The sequence below is a fragment of the Stegodyphus dumicola genome, chromosome 2, assembly GCF_044657685.1.
Source record: "Stegodyphus dumicola isolate Sdum_Otavi_A_Nest chromosome 2, ASM4465768v1".
NCBI classification, from domain to species: Eukaryota; Metazoa; Arthropoda; class Arachnida; order Araneae; family Eresidae; genus Stegodyphus; species Stegodyphus dumicola.
This window is the reverse complement of record NC_140769.1, coordinates 274,296,044-274,314,764: the sequence shown is the minus strand read 5'-3', so window position 1 is coordinate 274,314,764 and position 18,721 is coordinate 274,296,044. Positions and strand designations below refer to the sequence as shown.

At 30.4% G+C, this 18,721-nt stretch overlaps 1 protein-coding gene across 3 annotated transcripts; it reads right to left on the bottom strand.

Moving 5' to 3' along the window:
* Positions 1 to 385: 385 nt before the first annotated feature.
* Positions 386 to 18,467, bottom strand: LOC118201224 (uncharacterized). 3 transcript variants are annotated; one of them, XR_015039894.1, is made up of 3 exons: positions 18,320 to 18,467; positions 16,543 to 16,769; positions 386 to 6,371 (listed from the first exon to the last, which is right to left on the bottom strand). XR_015039894.1 is itself a non-coding variant. In XM_085812176.1 (3 exons), the coding sequence occupies exons 2-3, from the start codon at positions 16,615 to 16,617 to the stop codon at positions 476 to 478; spliced, it is 402 nt and encodes a 133-aa protein (XP_085668302.1). In that variant the 5' UTR covers positions 16,618 to 16,769; positions 18,320 to 18,467; the 3' UTR covers positions 386 to 475. The 3 variants fall into 3 exon arrangements, 1 of the variants encoding a protein (XP_085668302.1); XR_015039893.1 differs by having other exon boundaries at positions 386 to 816; XM_085812176.1 differs by having other exon boundaries at positions 386 to 816; positions 16,557 to 16,769.
* Between the last annotated feature and the right edge of the window lie 254 nt (positions 18,468 to 18,721).

Here is an 18,721-nt window from a genome sequence, read left to right as displayed (position 1 = left end):
TTTAGAATTTTTGCATGCCATCTTACGAAATTTAAACTGATGATCTATAATCCGGAAAAATCGATAATCCGGAATCGCCGAAGTCCCGATGAGTCCGGATTAACGACTTTTGACTGTAATATGTGTTTCATTTTCTTAAATCTTGATGTTGAAAATATTATAATTACATTACTAATTGGTACTAATTCTCTCATTACGAATTTATGATCACACTAAAAAGAAATTTATTTACATTAGAAATGCTAATTAAACCAAACTAGCAATTCTATTCAAACTTCGTGCTAAAATTTTTGGCAAAAACTGTAAAATTTTAAAATGAGTAATTTTTTACATAACTTCCTGCATATTATTAGTTTTAAATAAGTACAAAAATGTATACCTGAAATCTTTCTGAATAAAAATCTTTATTAAAATAGTATAGATTTTAACAACATATTTCATTCAAAGACATTCAAATATGTGCATATTTATGAAGTTAAGAAATAATTCTTCGGTGTTTTTGTTTTAGGTGGACTCCAATTACATGTCTGTCCAAACTATCTTTACGTTGAAACCATCTGTTGCATAAGTCACACTGGTATGGTTGTTCAAGAGAATGGACAAGGATGTGTCTTCTTAAACTATCTTTTCGAGCAAATTGCTTTAGGCACTGTTTGCATTTAAGACTGTGACTCTTTCCATGAGTTTTAAGATGAGCATCCATATCCCTTAACATATTTGTCACAAAATTACAATGATCACAGAAGAGCTGAGAAGTTGCATCACCAGAAAAAGCAGTGGAAGACTCAAATTCACTTAAAATATCGTAAGTGCAGCCTGTAACAATTAAACAAAATTTACTTTTACAGCAACATATTAAAGCTTATTATTAACACATTAAAAGTAATGACAATGAATGCTTTAATCTACATATTAAAATGCAAAGCTAATTCAGCATGAATATATGCACAATTAAATATTAATAATAAAGTTTACTTAAATATGCTTTTCAAATGAATAAAATGTTGCTTATTAGTAGAAAAGCTACATAAAAACAAAGTATATTTAAATTTTTTGATGCACCATTTTAAAAGTATTTTTTCTGCCTTTTTAAAAGTAATCTTAGAAAATTAAAAAACCTAAATTTACAAATCTAAAACTACAATCTACCAATGACTGCTTTCTAATCTATATATAAAACTTGTAACAAATTATAATAAAAGATAATTTTATCAGTTTGTACAAGATATTAAGCATTTAAAAAATTAAAAAGTATGGGTCGTAACAAAAACATGAAGGTATAAAGCTTAAAGCACATTTAACAAAAACATGAAGTTATATTCTATTTATATTATTTATTTTATAATATTTTACACCTCCTAGATACTTTTTACTATCATTTCCACATTAATATTTAATTCATTACATATTAATTTTGCACATCATCATTTTTTATACTTCAGGTAAACACTTCATTGATCCCCCCCCAACTGACAGTATTCTGCTTCTACAAAACACTTAATCACACTTTTATTTCAAAGATAAGCATTTAAAGCTATTAAACTCAAATATTAGCTATCAATAAGTATTTATGATGACCTGTCTTATTCTTTAAAATTACTTTAAAGACCACAAAAAATGTAAATACTGATTTAAATCTCTCATTTAACCAAGAGATAATTCACATATTTTTCAAATAATTCGACAAGATGCACATATTTGCTTCTAGACATATCTTACAACATTAGTTTCCTTTATAATGGTGGTCTGTAATAGGTGTCTTTATTTCTCAAATAACAGAAACATACAGGGTGCTCATGAAAGTGTTCATAGTTCTTATTTCTTTAATTACAGATCTCAGGTATTTATTTTCAATCACAAAATTTTTTTTGACAGAGAAATTTATGAGAATAGCTTCAAATCTGGATGTAAATAAATACATATTTTTTAATTTCTTTTGTATTGACTCAATAAAAAATTCAATTATGTAAATGTTCATCAAGCTGTAATAAGTAAAAATGTGAAATATTTCATGGTTAGAGAAAATTTCAGAAAATAATTAATTTTGGTCAAAAACATACATTTGAAAATTATATAAAACAGTAAATTTATTTTCTAATACTTCTGTTAATTTTGCAAGTAAAGGAAAATATTTAATTTATTTAAAATTATAAAAATTATTAAACAACTTAAAGAATTCTTAACTGAGCTTTCAGTTTTATCGCGATCAAATAAAAAGATAGATTTTATATCTTCAGAATCCATCCCCAGCCATGAAACTGATCTCTCATTCTCTTAATCTACAATAAAACTAAAAATAGAAGCATACACCTAATATCAATAGTTAGGCATCTTTCACTAACATCCTGTACTTTTCTTTATTTTTATGATTTATATCTCAGAGGCATATCAACTTAACTAAATTTATGATTGTATTACATAAAAAATAAGCTAAAAAATAATGCATTTGCAATTGAATAATATAGATAAAAAATGTAAAGTTAATAATAGATTTATTATATTTTCTTCTGTTCAAGTTACAAGAAAGAACAATTTTGCATTAATTGCTGCAAAAATTCATGTTTTTATATAAGTATTTCTTCTAGAAAATTTCATATATGTACATAGGCAGTAATGCTACAAGTTTTTATATAAACGTACACAAACTAGGTAGCATATTTATGTATATCTAAAAGTGTTTTTCATTATATGCACGTTTTTCAGTTACCTACGCTAAGAAACTTTACATTTACACAGATAACTGTGAAAGTGATAACACAAAAATACTATAAATTTAAATTTACCAAATGATTTACATAACAATCAATTATTAAAAAATATATAGCTTAAGTGTTTCAATTATTAAATTCTAAAACAAAATTAAAATCTTCTATTAATGATATGAATATGGTCATTTATGAATCAATTTGGATAATGAAAAAAATTACTATAATGTTAAATACATGAAAAGTAAAGGGAAATACATGCTCTTGGCTTTACAATAGCTAATGAATCATAATTTAAAACACATTTATTACCTAAAATTTTGAATATAAAAGGAATTTTAGTAAAGAACAAATATACAAAATACGGGAAAATAACTAAAAAAATAAAAAGCATGCATATTGCTGGAGATAATAAATATACAGATAAATAAATAATCCCAAAAAAATTCGAAACTGAATTCATAAATCTAGATTTTAATTTCTGAGGGAAATATGACATTTTACTATAGCTGTTGAATACAATTAAAAAAAACATTAAAAATTGTTTGAATTGTTTGAAGTCTATGAAAAATATTTTAATTTAAATCCAGCCCATCTCTCTCTTTCATTTCAAATATGGGACTACAAAAGCAGTCAATTTCTTGTTTACACACCTGTCCAATTAAAAAGAGAAAAATGTCGAACTAAATTTAAGTGAATGGATTTTAAAAGAATATACTTTCCAAAATACAAATCTTTAAAAACTCTTTCAACTATTATTTTAAGCTCATAGGCAAAATAAATTTAAAAAAAAAAAAAAAAAGAAGGTAGGATATTTCTTAGCAAATTTTAGAAAAATACATATATTTTTTTTTTTTTTTGAAAAATTTTATATGACAAGAATTTATTTAAAATTTTTGTTGAAGTATTTTTTATTTACACTTTTAGTTTATTAATTTATACATTATTATAACAACAATCTAGATTAAATAATAAATTATACTTGAATTTCATTCTTAGTTAACATAGTTTGCTTTGCTGTATAATTACTGGAAATTATAAAATGATTAAACTTTTAACATTGGCTTTATATAAGACAGTCTACCTACACTGATTTTGCAATGAACCAATACCGATCTATTTATATAAAAATAATAAATCTTTCCCAAATTTAAAATATTTCAGTCAATTTAAAAAATTTGAATATGAATAATTATTTCAATTATCATATACAGTACAAAGCCCTTAATCCGGACATGCATAATCCAGAATGATCTATAATCCGGACCTCAAAGCTACAAACTTTCTGTGCATGTGTACCATTTACGCATGTGCATAATACATTTACACATGCACGTTTAATGTATAACGGACGGTATAAGCTAGGCTAAAATCATCTACTTCAGTTAATGTTGCAGATTGCGTTGTTCCTTAATCTTCTAATTGGATCCGGCTTATTATTTTTTGCAGACTGTTAGAGCAATTGTATAAAAAGTAAGCTTGTACTTTTGATTATGTTAAAAAGAGTTTCCGATCCTGGAGCTGCCAAAGGATCTACAAAGCGAAAGCATGTTTCGGCATCCATCAAACAAAAAGTGGAATTGCTGCAAAAAATGGATAAAGGCAGGAAGAAAGTGACAGAGAGGTTAGCGAAAACAAAAAAAATTTCGATTGACAAGTTAGTCAATATTCTTGGCACAGCAATTACAGGACTTGAACAGCGGAATTTTGTAAGTGTACAAGAAATTATGTCTGTTTATAGAATTAAAGAGAAAGTATTAGCACATAAAAGGAAGCAACTTAAACAATTTACATTGAAAGAAATGTTTAATAAAGTAAACAAATAAATATTAAGCCTTTTTTTTTTTTGTAAATTTTGATACCCTTTAGATCATAATTGCTCTTTACTTCATAAATTACAGTTTCATATTTTTAATTTTATAATTTCCGCATGCCATCTTACCAGATTTAAACAGATGATCTATAATCCGGAAAAACCCCTAATCCAGAATCTTCAAAGTCCCGACGAGTCCGTATTAAAGACTTTGTACTGTACATAACACATAATAATAAAACAATATTCAACAAATTAACAAACAATATTCAACAAATTAAATATAAAACAAACAATCTTCAGAACAAATTGGTATTCTGCAGTAAGTAAAATAAAATTTCATAATATAAAAATTAAAAGATGTAACTTTATTCATTAAATTCTTTTGTGTATCATTCATTTCTAGCATCATCATCTTAAATTCAATTGAAAATTGTATTTGATAGAATTATATCTAAAAAAATCCACTTCAACTTTTCAATAAATATTAATTATCTTGCATTTAGACGAGAATATTTCTTTCAGCAAATAAATTAATTTTTCAGTGCAGACATTTTCATATAAATAGAAACAGGCAATACACATAAATTACAAACTTTTTATATTTAATTTTGTATTATTTATTTATTATTTTTAGAAGGTTGTGATTAATTATATGCCTTTTGAGAAAAAAAAATTGGTAGTTTGCATAAAGAATTTTTAATTTATTTTCATCTAAATATCAAAGACCAGAATTCATTTGAAAATCATGAACAATACTGGGATTTAGAAAATAACTATAAATAGTCAATAATTATTGGAAAAAAAAAGATTCAACAACAGTTTAATTAAAAATTTAATTAGAATAATGTGACACTTAAGCAAAGCATTTAATTAAGTGTATAGTTTTCCATTTTCAAAATAAAATAATTTTTCATGAAATTTAAGAAAAATTAAACATCATCAACCTAATAATCAATCAATACAGAGTATGTAACATTAAATAATCACACTATATATTAGCATTATAATTAATGTTACTAGTATATCATTTTGTTTCAATTTATTAATATAATTTTAATAATAATTGCATAATTTACTATATATAAGATTACTAAAAATTATGAATTAACAGATGTTCATCTTATCCATAAACTATTTTTCTAACTATATTTTCCAACAGAAAACGAAGATTCTAATAAATATTGCTGCAAAATAGGATAAATGTAATGCAACTTGAACTTAAAAATATGCCAGAATGACAGAATTCAATCTCTCATTGTTACTAGGTTTAGGTAAAAGCTCTATATATTTTGGAAGAATTTGACAAAGATTTCTCTAACAAGTAAAAATATTTTCCAGCACTCAACCAGTTTTATAACCCTAAATATAAAATAAATAGGTAAATGCCAACTGCTAAAAAAAAACTGAAGCAAAAAAAAAAAAAAAAAAAAGAATTATCTCTTTTCAGAAGTTAATGTTAAGTCTTCTTGATATCTACCAAATGCTGTACATACAAATAAATGCAAAATTTTATAAGATACAACAGAAACAAATTAACCAAAATAATAAAAAACAAATTTACATAAAGTCACAATTGTTTCCTCTACACAACTTTTACATATTATACAAGTTTCTTCCACATTGTTAAGAACCCAATTTACATTATTTGTTAACTACACTGTAAAAGTTTAATGGCATGTTCAAAAAATGACAAAACTTGCATTTTTAGCATTTTTATAATCATTTGCAAAACAACAAAAACATTTCTTATGTAATTATATTCAAAATCACAGGATCATAGATTTTTAAAACTGTTTAGAATTGACAAAGCTGCACATCACATCACACTGAACACCAATAATTCCATGACTCTAAAAAAGAAAAACATAACTGCATAAGAATATACAATGATTACAAGACATCATAAAAATTGTATTTCTGATAATGTTTCATTTTCTTGAAATGTTATAGATTCTTATCTTTTCTATTTTTTAGAGTGTTATTTAGTTTGACTCGAAATAGAAAACTGTTTACGTGAAGCTCAAAGCAGGATGGCAACAGCCTTTGTCTCCTTAGGAATTGACCTTAAAAATGTACTTCCAGATTCAAAGTTTCTCAAAATTAAGCTAGAAGTTTTGAGAAAAGAGTTTCAGCATTGTGGATGAGAAAAGTTTTTATATAACATTTTTCTACAACCTGCACAGAATAAAAATTAAATTAATAAAATATTAATTATGTTTGATAAAGTGAAAACAGAAATTTTAATATTTTTGCATTCAAAATATGAAATACAGTCAAACCCTATTATAACCCAGTTTATAGTAAGGCCCCAGATAATAATGAGTAAACTTTTCAGTCATGTTCAGTTTTTATAATTTTAATGTTATATTATACAACTACAGCAAACCTCCAAACATATGAAAATTGAATATAATCACATATAATAAGTTTGTAACTTCTAAAATGATCTTTCTAAAAAATTTGAGTTATTCACATCTTTTTAGTACACGTGACAATATTTAATCAGTGAAAATTACAACATAGAAATAATTTATATGCTCCCAAGGAAGTAAATACATGTTTTATATAAAGTACTTTTCATCCATTGCACTAAAATGCATAAAATTCTCAACTTTAAGAGGCTTTGTAATTGAAAGTACATGTTTAGTACATAAAAGTATATGTTTTACTTCAATGTAGAAACAGATGCATGAAATTGAAATTTTTTAATTTCTAAAATAAATATACTCTCTCTCTCTCATATGAAAAAGATATGATAAATTAGCTAATGCGTAGGTAATTTATTATAGAAAAGTACAAGACTATCTGTAGTCAAGAACTATCTGTACAAGAATATATTTCTAGAAGCTCAAAAGTGAAAAAATGATCTGAAGCTAAAAAGCAAATATGGGATGCAAGTAATGATACTGATCAGCTTTATTCAAGTGGATGTGCAAGGATAAAAAAAATTATTGACAGCAAAAAAACACAATACCAGAAAGATAAGAGGACAGTAAAAAACACAATACCAGAAAGATAAGAGGACAATAAACACTACCAAAGTAGTGAGATTTTTATGTATACTTGACACAGAAGGTGAATACACTTAATATAAAATTAACATTAAATATTAGTTCACATTCTTAAAGCTATGTTAGTATGCTCAGTTTTGCTAGAACTTACAAACAGCTTGCTCACCCCAATACCTGGAATATAAACAAGATCTTGCAGCACTCTTTTTTTTTTTTTTTTTCTTCTTCCTTTCCGCAACCTCTCACAACTTTTCATGTTAGTTTTGTATGTGCAGTTACTTTACAGATGTACAGGGTTATCCAAATTAAACTTCCCCAACTCAGAGGCCTGTGCAGAGTGTTGTATGGGTCATAATGTGATGAAATTTTAAAAACAGACACTTCAGATCATGCGCTCGAAATTTATTAAACAAAAAAAATTAATACAAGAATTTGTCGATAGGTGGCGCTGCAGATCAACAAGACATTCTACAAATGTTCTATATGTGTGCCATGGTTCTCCACAACTCTTTCCATTCGCAAAGCAGGGTGTTCCACAGCGTAACGCAGCAAGTCTACATGAATTCCACGAACATGTCGAATAATTGCGTCTTTCAGATGTGCCAAGATCGGTAGACCCGATCCTTTAAGAATCCCCATAACCAAAAGTCTCATGGCGTGAAATCAGACAAGTGGGAAGGCCAAGCTGTAGGGAAACAGCGGCTGATCACACATGCATCGGTAAAAGTTGCCCGTAACACTTGTTGAACGCCACGAAGAATATGGGGAGGTGCATGCACCATCCTGCATAAATATCGTGTCCTGGAGGCGGCCACTTGTTGCAATTCAGGGATCACAAACGTTGTCAACATGTCCTGATACAGTTTTCCTGTGACAAAGCAGGTTTTGAACCCTGTTGGAGTCACCTCTTCAAGAAAATAAGGCCCAAAGACGAATGTTGCAGTGAAACCGCACCATACAGTAACCTTTGGAGGGTTCAAGGGCACTTCATGGATTGCGCGTGTTTTCACTTGACCAAATGCGGCAGTTGTGCGTATTCACTTGACCATTCAGGTGAAAATGGGCCTCATCCGTCCAAAGGATGTTCTACGGCCAAGCAGCATCGACTTCCAATCTGGCAAGGAAGTGCAACGAAAAAGTTTCCCGAACTACAGGATCCCCGTCGGACAGCTGACGATGACTATGGATTTTGTAAGGAAAATAACCGAGGATTTGACGCATCACACGCCAGACGGTCGTGTAGGGCATATCAACAGCATGAGAAACAGTTGGCACACTGACAACACCATGTGGCGATTGGCTAGTGGGGTCCATGACCGCCAAAGCAACGTCTTCTACGCGTGCAGATTCCACAACCTGTCGTCCTCTACCTGGTAAAATTTTCAGCTGTACCATTCTTTCGAACTTCTTCATCATGTCTCGTAGAGCGCGTGGTGTCATTGGTCCTCGGCGTAAGATCTTCAGCTGACGGAATGCCCTTATCGCAGCACAGGAGTTCTCTTCATTCTAGTAGAAAAGTTTCACTAACAGAGCTTTGTGTTTCAAAGTCGCCATTGTGCATCAGCGAGCTGGAAACATCTGCCTGTGCAAGGCCTGTCTTCCACTTTTGTAGGGCTCGTCTTTAGGATACGTTGCACAGTAGCTTTATTTCTGCAAATCACGCTGCTGCAATAGGCACATTACTAGTGTTACAGCGCCACCTATCGGCAACTTCTTGTACTAATTTTTTTGTGTAATAAATCTCGAGCGCATGATCTGAAGTGTCTGTTTTTAAAATTTCATCACATTATGACCCATACAACACTCTGCACAGGCCTCTGAGTTGGGGAAGTTTAATTTGGATAACCCTGTACATTACACATTCAGGTAAAAGAAATATGGATAACTCATAACAACTAGAAAGAAAATTCATCTAGAAATTAATAAAAAAGGGCAAAAATATAGAAAAAAAATTGGATATATCAGAAAAATAAAGCATTCTAATCTTGTTTCTGTTGCTAATGCTCACTTGTCTGACCTACAGTCAGCCCCATGAAATTCCTCATGGCAAGGAGTGTAAATTTATGCTTGTCATTGGCAACCAGCCTTGAGCACCTTACAGGTGAGAGTGCAATTTAGCTCAGTTCCATCCCCCAATTTTGATACAGAACATCCGAAGGGGGGGTCGAGGGTCTCCCACCCCTCTTCCCTTACCAGCAACCTCTCAAGAGGATTTTCAGCTCGCCACATATTTAGAGTGCCCCATGCTGCATAGACACTATACATTTAAAAACATTCACTCCTTTCTCAAGGATTCGAGTCCAGGCCCTTCAGCAAAGCAATCAGCAATGCTAATTACTATGCCGGTTGGGCAGGCACATCCTAATCTTGGATGGGAAAATAAGAAAAAGGATAAGGTATTCAATATGAACAACATGAAGGTTCATTGGCAGAACTAAGGAGCACAACAACTACATATAAATTTGACAACAACAGTAGCATTAATCAAAATAAAACATCTTTAATTAAATATCCGAAGGACCATTCATACACAAAAATAGTGCTGAAGGTTCAAATTATCAGAAAACTCTCCTATATCACCTGCCCTAAAATTATAGAAGAGTCAAATGATTATAAGAACATGCAACATTCAGTCATTTTACATCTGGATGCTCATATTCAGTAGTGAGCTACAGGTTACTCACATCAGCCTTTGTTAGATTTTTTCTAATCTCTGATTCCTTTGTTCTTTTTGTTAGGAGCTAGGTAGTGCTACTACTGAATATACACTTGCATTTTTATTTAATGGTTTAAATTCCTACAGATTTTCTGGAAAATACTTGAAAAACCATTTAATTGAATTTTGTTTCATTGGAGTTAGAGTAATGCTAGAGAAAGAAAAGCGAGCAATCAGACTTCTAAAAATATATACTAACGCTGTTGCTTGTCATTGCATACCTAAATATCATTGTAATTAAAAGGAGAAAATGACACAAACGTTGATTGAAAGGATTTTTATTGTTGTTAAATATGTATGTACATGATACAATTATTTTTTAAAAAACACCGATGACTTTTGTTTAGGAAAATCATAATGCAACATTCTCAAAGTTTTACAATAAGGACAATAATTTTTTTCATAAACCTGTCATGAAATGCCTCTTTTAGTTCATTTGGATCAATCTCTGCAAAATCAGACAGCTTCTGACCCTTTAATAACAAGATGTTTAACTTCTTGTCAGTTAAAGGCATTTTATCTTCTTTGCTATCACTGCTGTTCCTGTCGCCTAGTTCAGTTCTTCATTCCACATTTTTCAATTGCCATTATCGAATTATTCTTTGACTTTTATTTCTGTGTTAATATATAATTTTTTGTATCTTCTGTGTTTGTAAAAAATTAAATATTTCATTAAAAGTGGTTATTTTGGTTTTATAAGATAAAGTGTGAACTCTTAGTTAAAAATTTTCATAGCTCACCACTAGTCATATTAAAAAAAAAAAAAAAAAAAAAAAAAAAAAAAAAAAAAAAAAAGCCAAAGAGAAACTAACAGGGGCGTAGTTAGAGTTTTCAGCGCCCGGGGACAACTGAAGAATTTGCGCCCCTTTCTGTTTGCCAAGAATGGAAAACATTTCATTAAAAAATTTCGTAGCGTCAATTTGGCGCCCCTTGGATGCTGCGCCTGGGGACAGATGTCTCCCCTTGCCCCACCCTAGCTACGCCACTAGAAACTAATATGAAGAGTGAAAGAAGAAAGGAAGAAAGTGGCAAGCCATTTGCAAAAGAATGCTAATATAGTTTTCCGCACACGAACATCATTTTAATAATTAAGTGATAGTTATGTTTATTATGCCACTTAGTAATAAAATATTTCAGAATGAGACTGTTTTATACTAAACTGGTGATACATACCACAATTTATTTTTTAAATCTTTCAGCCACCAACTTGAAATGAAACTAAAAGATTCACAACTGTTATAAACGACTTGTACAGAAAACTGATTTTTTAGAGGAAAACGTTTATTTTTAAGTGTTGTTAACTAACTGCCATGTATTTCACAGAAATTCAAACATGACAAATTGCACACTCAAATCTATAGATAAAATAACATGAAAAAATTTTAATCATCAAACATAGTTTTTATTTTTTGAATTCACAGCAGCTAGTTTTAACTATTAACTATCAATCACCCCAATGCAGATCAAAACTGTTTTCAAAGAAGTCAGACTTATAATACTTTGAAATATTAAATGTTTGATTTTAAACTCTCATATTGCACCTTAGATCCATAACTAAAGATAGGTGTTGATTGTCATTGATTTTAAACTCTCATATTGCACCTTAGATCCATAACTAAAGATAGGTGTTGATTGTCAATCTCATATCATAAACAAAAGAATTCAAACAGTATGAAATTCAAAAAGAAATACATGAATGTTAAAATTTAAAATTACACAAAAAAGCAAGCTTGCTTTGGCATAGATTTTGACTAAAATTCTATACATTTTAACGGCAAACAGATACAGATTCCTCTTCTTCAGGAGGAAAAGAAAAATAATAATTTTTGCTTCTGAAGATGAAAATTAAATATTTATTTATACAAATGCCAGACATTTGGCCACTAAACCATTAGTCTTGATTAGATATTAATCTGCCATTTTGAATTTATGTTATTTGCCGAAATTGCCATTTTGAATTGATACTGATATTATTGATATAAATTATCATTCATATAAATTAGATATTAATCTGCCATTTTGAAAATGATGATAAATTGCCAGAGACTTGAGAGTAAGCAGATTTGCATACAGTGAAATTATATATTATCCAAGAAAGCATACGATAATATTGTAACACTGATTAGTGGGGAAAAAGCCATAATAAAAGAATACTTATTTAAAGGAAGCAGATCACAGTCATGATTCTTCTATAATTTATTTATTATTCATATCTGTATGTTATACATCAGCATTTCTCAAGTAGAGACCACTTTTATTAATATAATGCTCTGTGGATGACCTTACGCTTGTCTCCTTCCAAAATATCACCACCAGTATACTTATATTTTTCAAATAGAATTAATTTAAAATCATTTAATTTTATACTGGTAATAAGGAATTAAATTAACCTTCTTAAAACTAACCGGGGCTTTGGTAGCAGTAAAAGCTACCAAAGGACGGGGAATCTTGAACCGAATGCTTTCCCCCTTTAAGAAATCACCTCCTATTTGCAACAGAGATTCTTGTGTGTAGTTTAATGGATTCTCAGAGGGGTGCATCTATGTCGTAAAAGGAGGACCTTTGGAAGAGATAAGTGGTTAAAACCACAGGGACGTCAAATTTGACATTTCAACCCACTTTTCAGCCTGGAAAATGGGGGAAAAAGACATGGCCACTAAAGTGGACAACCACGTCTTTTAAAAGAGAGGACTCTATGGCCACTATAATGGCCATCCCGTCTTCAAAAGGTTAATAGAAGAAAATTTGCATCCATTTTTGGTAATTTAAAGATATTGGAGTTTGGATAATCTTTATTTTGTAGAGACATTATATTATTTTGAAGCAGGTGAGATGAAAAATTAGCAATGCCCTCGGAGGGACTCGAACCACAGTGAAATGAGTGTGTTCTCTAAAAAATCAGTTTTCCTCTCAAATATGTGCCGAGCGTGCTCACCACTACATCGTGCTAAGGCATGCTAAGAAGGTGGAAGAAATATATCATAATTTGATTAAGAAAAAATTAAATAAATATTGGTACTCACATTAATACTTTGAAATAAGTATTTGATGAGCTTATTTGTATGTAGCTCAAGGCGAGCTTTCATGAGCTCGCCGATTCTTGAATAGCTGTTCTGTATTCGGATGCATATTTGTACGAAGCACAACAGTCACAGTGCTTTAAATTCCTCTTTTGTTGCTAAGACTACAGTAGGAAGTCCATAGGTAGAGTAACTGGTAATAAATTTCATAAAATGTGAAGAAACATAAATTTTTAAATAAGGAGACTTGATATTTCCTTTTTATACTGCGTAGATTAGATAAAATGCACTCCATTCTTATGCTATTTCCTTGTTTGACTGAAAATGTAGTTTATTATATATTTTTTGTTTCAATTATGTTTTATTGCATTATGTTTTGGATGCCATTTTACTGGGGAGGCCCAGTTACATTCCAGTTTTTCCATTTCATAATAAATGCTAATTAATATAAATAAATTGCTATGCCATCATTTTTTTTTTTTTTTCTGTATCATCTATTACTTCTTTTATATTAAAAAAATAAACTATAACCCATGCGTATATGATATATGAGGGAGTCAGAGTCAGAGTCGGTCATTTTCCCTACCAACTCCATAGCCCTGGTTGCTACTATGTACAATATAGTACCGACGACAAATAAATTGTACACGAATCATAACTGTGATCTGCTTCCTTTAAATCAACACTCTTTTCTTTATTTACTTTTCCTTTATTCTTCTGTTCATTCACATTAACAAATGTTATAATATCATAGTATGGTTTTGCAGATAATATATAATTTTAAGGGTTAATGAGAATTAACCCCTTTCAATTCCTCGGCAATTTATTATCATTTTGAAAATAACAGATCATTTTTGCATGACAGAATGAAGAAACCTCAAACTATAAAAATATATGGTTAATAGAATATGGCTACAAAAATAAATCAAACATTTATTAAAAAGTCATTACTAACATAATGCATGAATGGCATCATTAGTTTCAAGTAGAGCCTATGAAAAATCAAAGAATCCTTATCATAGCGGGCTGCCAAAATTTAATTCCTAAATTAACAGAGATGTTACATGCAGTGAGGCATAAGAAACATGGTAAGATTTTGGCAATGATTACCAATTCAATGTTGGGGACCGCTATGACAAGGAAGTATGGAAACAGTTAATATACAACTATTGAATCATTCTATCCTTATGGTTAAAAATCGACTGTTCAAATATTTTACAAGAAGTCACTGAATTATAAATATTCAATTAACGTAACTCTTTGACTTGCACTATGCAGTCATGAATAATAAACATAAGAACATAAAATATTCAAATATGATTTAATCATAATTAATCATTTATCAATAATTTGGTACTTTAAAATAGGAAATTCAAGGTCATTTTCTACCACAGTCACAACACTTGTAGCAGATAGCTTAAGTTGCCTAATTTTTGTTCTCCACTCCATTTCTCTTTATGGAAAGCACATAAGTGAAAGCTGACTTTAACTATTAAGTCATCTGCAGATTTTTGATGATAAAAACAAGCGAACCAAAAAAAATTTTTTTTTTTTTAATTTCCATTGAATCACATAAGCAAGATTTTGTTCAATGACTTTTCCATCTCCAGCAGTTAAACGATTCCTTTAAAAAAAGGTCATTACATTTATTCATAAATAAGGTATCAAATCTGTATTACAATCTCCAAAGTATAAACAACTGCATTACAGTTGTAAAGACATTAGGGTGTTCTTTTTTTTTTTTTTTTTTTTAAGGAGCAGGAAAAATATGCAACTGCGATGCCCTCACCGGGACTCAAATAAGGACCTCTCATATACACGCTGAATGTGCTACCGTTACACCACAAAGGCATGTACAAAGGAGAGAGAAAATACCTTATACAGTCTCCAAAGAAATCAATTTGAGGCCATTCAGACAATTTTGAAGTGACCTGACGAGATGAAAGTCAGCAGGCAAGGTTTGGTGAATACTGGGGCAAGGAGACAAAACATTTCAGTCTTTGTCTGGCATTTTTCGAAATGAAGGGGCAGAGAACTGTCATGAATCAAGTATCTTGATGACTAGTCAGTTCTGGGTCTTTACTCCAATTTCCACGTTTAAAACTGCCATTTGGGAAGAGCATTTTTTCAAATTTATTTTCGAATTTGGCAACAACACATTCTAATACACAATTTATTTGTAGTCTCATTATAGGAAAGCATAATATTTTATGATGCAGCCTCCCTCTCGATATCACTAAAAGAGTTCTTTTAGTTTATCCCATAACCTATTCCTTGTAACGTTATTGTACAATCTCCACTTCCCTTGTTCAGTAATGAGCTATTTTGATCAAGGGTCCTCTTTATTTCTTTTCAGCAAAGAATCACACACCAGAACTGAAGAAAACGTAAGCTGCTCACTTTAAAATGGCATACCCACACATTGCACCAACTTACATACCCAATCTTCTTCAAATGATCATACATTGTAATTTTTGTAATATTTAGCTCATCTAATAGCTCCTAAACTAACATGGATCTTCAGCGATAGCTTTCAATAGGTCCTGTTTAAAGAGAATAATCCTGCATAACAGGTACCATCTTCTAACTTTAACTATTTATTAACTTTTCAAATCACCTTCAAACTGTGCTAACAGACACAGCATTTTGTCCATACACAGCACAAATTTAAAAGCAGTCAGATTAGCACTTTCCCCCTCTTTTAAAATAAGAGAAATTTTAAAATAAGAATTTTTAAAATAAGAATATGACGAAATGAATTTTGGGTCTATCTATTCTTAGCATGGAACTGGTAAAACAAAAAGGCTTATGCCACATCATACCCTATAATTATGTAAAACAAGCAGAAAATACTATTTTAAAATATCTGCATTACTCCTTATAAGCAGTAACAAAATAATTAGAAGAAAATGAGCTGCAATGTGAAAAATTGCAGAATTCTCCAGATGGCCTAATATAATCTCAACTGAGGTACAGAAAACATGTGCTATGTGGTGATGGCAACAAACATTATGATCAAAAATGGGTTAAGGTGACAACAGCCTTGAAGGGCCTATTTTAAAGAAACAGACTATAACAATAAAACAACAGACGAGTTAGCATTATCATTATTCAATATCTTATCAATGTCTAACCAAAAAAAAAAAAAAAAAGCTACATAAAAATTATATATTGAGTAGAATGAAAAATTATATTCCCTCTTATAAAATTTATGAAATCTAAAAACATTCATGAGAAAAAAATAATATTTTCAACTTAAGAATGACCCGCTTACTAAAAATACATCACTTATGCCAGATTTGTTTCTTTCCTGAATTCGCTTCTTCGCTAAGCTTTTTCTGTTCTTCATTCCATTCAGACCAACACTGATGAGTAACTTATTCTTCACAGCCTACTTTTTCAGCAATATCATGGAATGATTTTCCACCTTCTCGCATGCCAATAATCACTCCTTTTTCAAAGTCTGAAAGGTGCATCATACCTATATTCCTCGACATATTTCTAAAAAAAAAAAATAATAATAATTTAATATTTCTTAAGAGACACAAACACAGTACTGTTTAAGAAGCAGAAAAAGTAAACAATATTTTGTTAATTGAATTTGATCCACTAATTCTTATAAAATATTACTAACTATGCCTTTCTATTAGTCAAACTTGAATTATAAAGTTTTCAAAAAAGCAAGCTTCGAATGTTTAAAAAAATCGGTACTTCTTGCTACTGGTACCAGATTCATCGCAATAACATAAATTACAAGATTACCAGGGCCGTTCCTGGTGGAGATGCAGTACACGGGCGACAAAAATCAGCGGCGGCCAGGCTCTCACAACATCCTGACTTAATGTTTTGGTGAAAGTATATTTATGGGTATCCGTACCCCTTGGCGAAAATTGGTGGTACATGGATACAATTCTTCGACTTGTTATTTTGGCTTTGTGTAGCAGCAACACAAAGACAAAATAACAAGTCGAAGAATTGCCCAAACTCGGCATCCATGCACACACTGACCAATTTTCACTTAGAAAAGCATCGCAAAATTGCACTAACTAGGCATCGTGCACTCCCTTGACTTTATCCATGTACACATTGACCTATTTTCACTTGAGAAAACATAGGAAAATTGCACAAACTTGGCATTCCGCACTCCCTTGACTTTGTCCACATACATATCGATATATTTTCACTTCAAAAGTCAAAGCACTCAATTCTAGGTAAAAATATATTTACGGAACATTCAACTGCTCAGGTTTCCATAAATGAAACAATAACGTGGTGATAAACGAAACAACAACTTGGCGATAAATGAAACAACTTGGCAATAAATTAAGCAACAGCTTCGCGATAATACAAGGGGTACCCTTCAGTCTTCTCTAACCAATATTTTAAATTCATTGTAAGTACTTTTTATACAATTTGTCATATGTAAGTACTTCATATGAAACAAAAATTTTAATAATCATTGAGCATTTTTTCCAAAATTTGAGGTTGGCAATTCTATGAAAGTACTCATGCAGCCAATGGCCTAAGAACGGACCTGAAGATGGTATACAAAAATGACAGATTATTGGAATTTAAATACAAACAAACCAGGAACAAAGAATGCCCTGCTAATTAGCATGTTCACATAAGTATTGGTATTAATGTAAAACATTTTGTAATATCTGAATTCCGTCCTGATAACAGAACCGAAGTGTTACGCACACTGCAGGACGTAAAATAGACAAAAAACACGTCCAGCCAGAGGCAGAAAAAGTGACAGAAATTTAAACGCACTTCGGCGGCTCCGATAATAGAAAATAATCACAATCTCCCCCTATCACATACATATGAAAAAAAAGAAAAAAAAACGAAAGCATTAAAAAATTCTTTCTCAATTATTACACTCAATGACAACCACTTTCGTTTTTCGTACTTGTAAGGATAAAAAAAAATCCATGCCGAAAATATATTTTCTAAAGAAATTTTGTATACTAAAAATTCGTTTGCAATTTTATTAACTTAAAACAGCTCTATTAAAAAATTAAATAAGGAAGAATAGTAATAATTCTTACAAAATATGTTGAACAAATTATTATTTATGGATTAAATTCAGTACAATAAAAAAGTGTGCGGTGCAAAACTAATAAATGAACTCTTAACACGTCTCAGAGAATTGAATTTCGCTACTTCACTTCGAAAATTCTGATATTTACTTATTTCTGTTTTCTTATCGAAATGTTGCCACGCAGCAGTTTTCAAGAACGAATAATTTTGGCAGTGAGAAAAAACCATAAATGAAAAATTTTGCTGCTATTCCTAAGTAACTAAAATGAAACATAAAGATTTGCTAAACATTTATTCGCTAAACCAAGTGCCTTAAAAGTTTCATTTTGAAGGTATTCTGAAGAAACTATCTGGGATTTATTGCACAAATAAAAAAGTGTTAATTTGATTAAATTTGATCGCGTTCGGTT

Bases quoted from the DNA above. Each gene is read 5' to 3' on its own strand.
- LOC118201224 (XM_085812176.1), bottom strand. From the start codon at position 16,617: ATGAAGAACAGAAAAAGCTTAGCGAAGAAGCGAATTCAGGAAAGAAAC. The intron at 817-16,556 runs GTGATGTATTTT...TAATTGTTACAG, and splicing joins AAGAAACAAATCTGGCATAA to GCTGCACTTACGATATTTTA.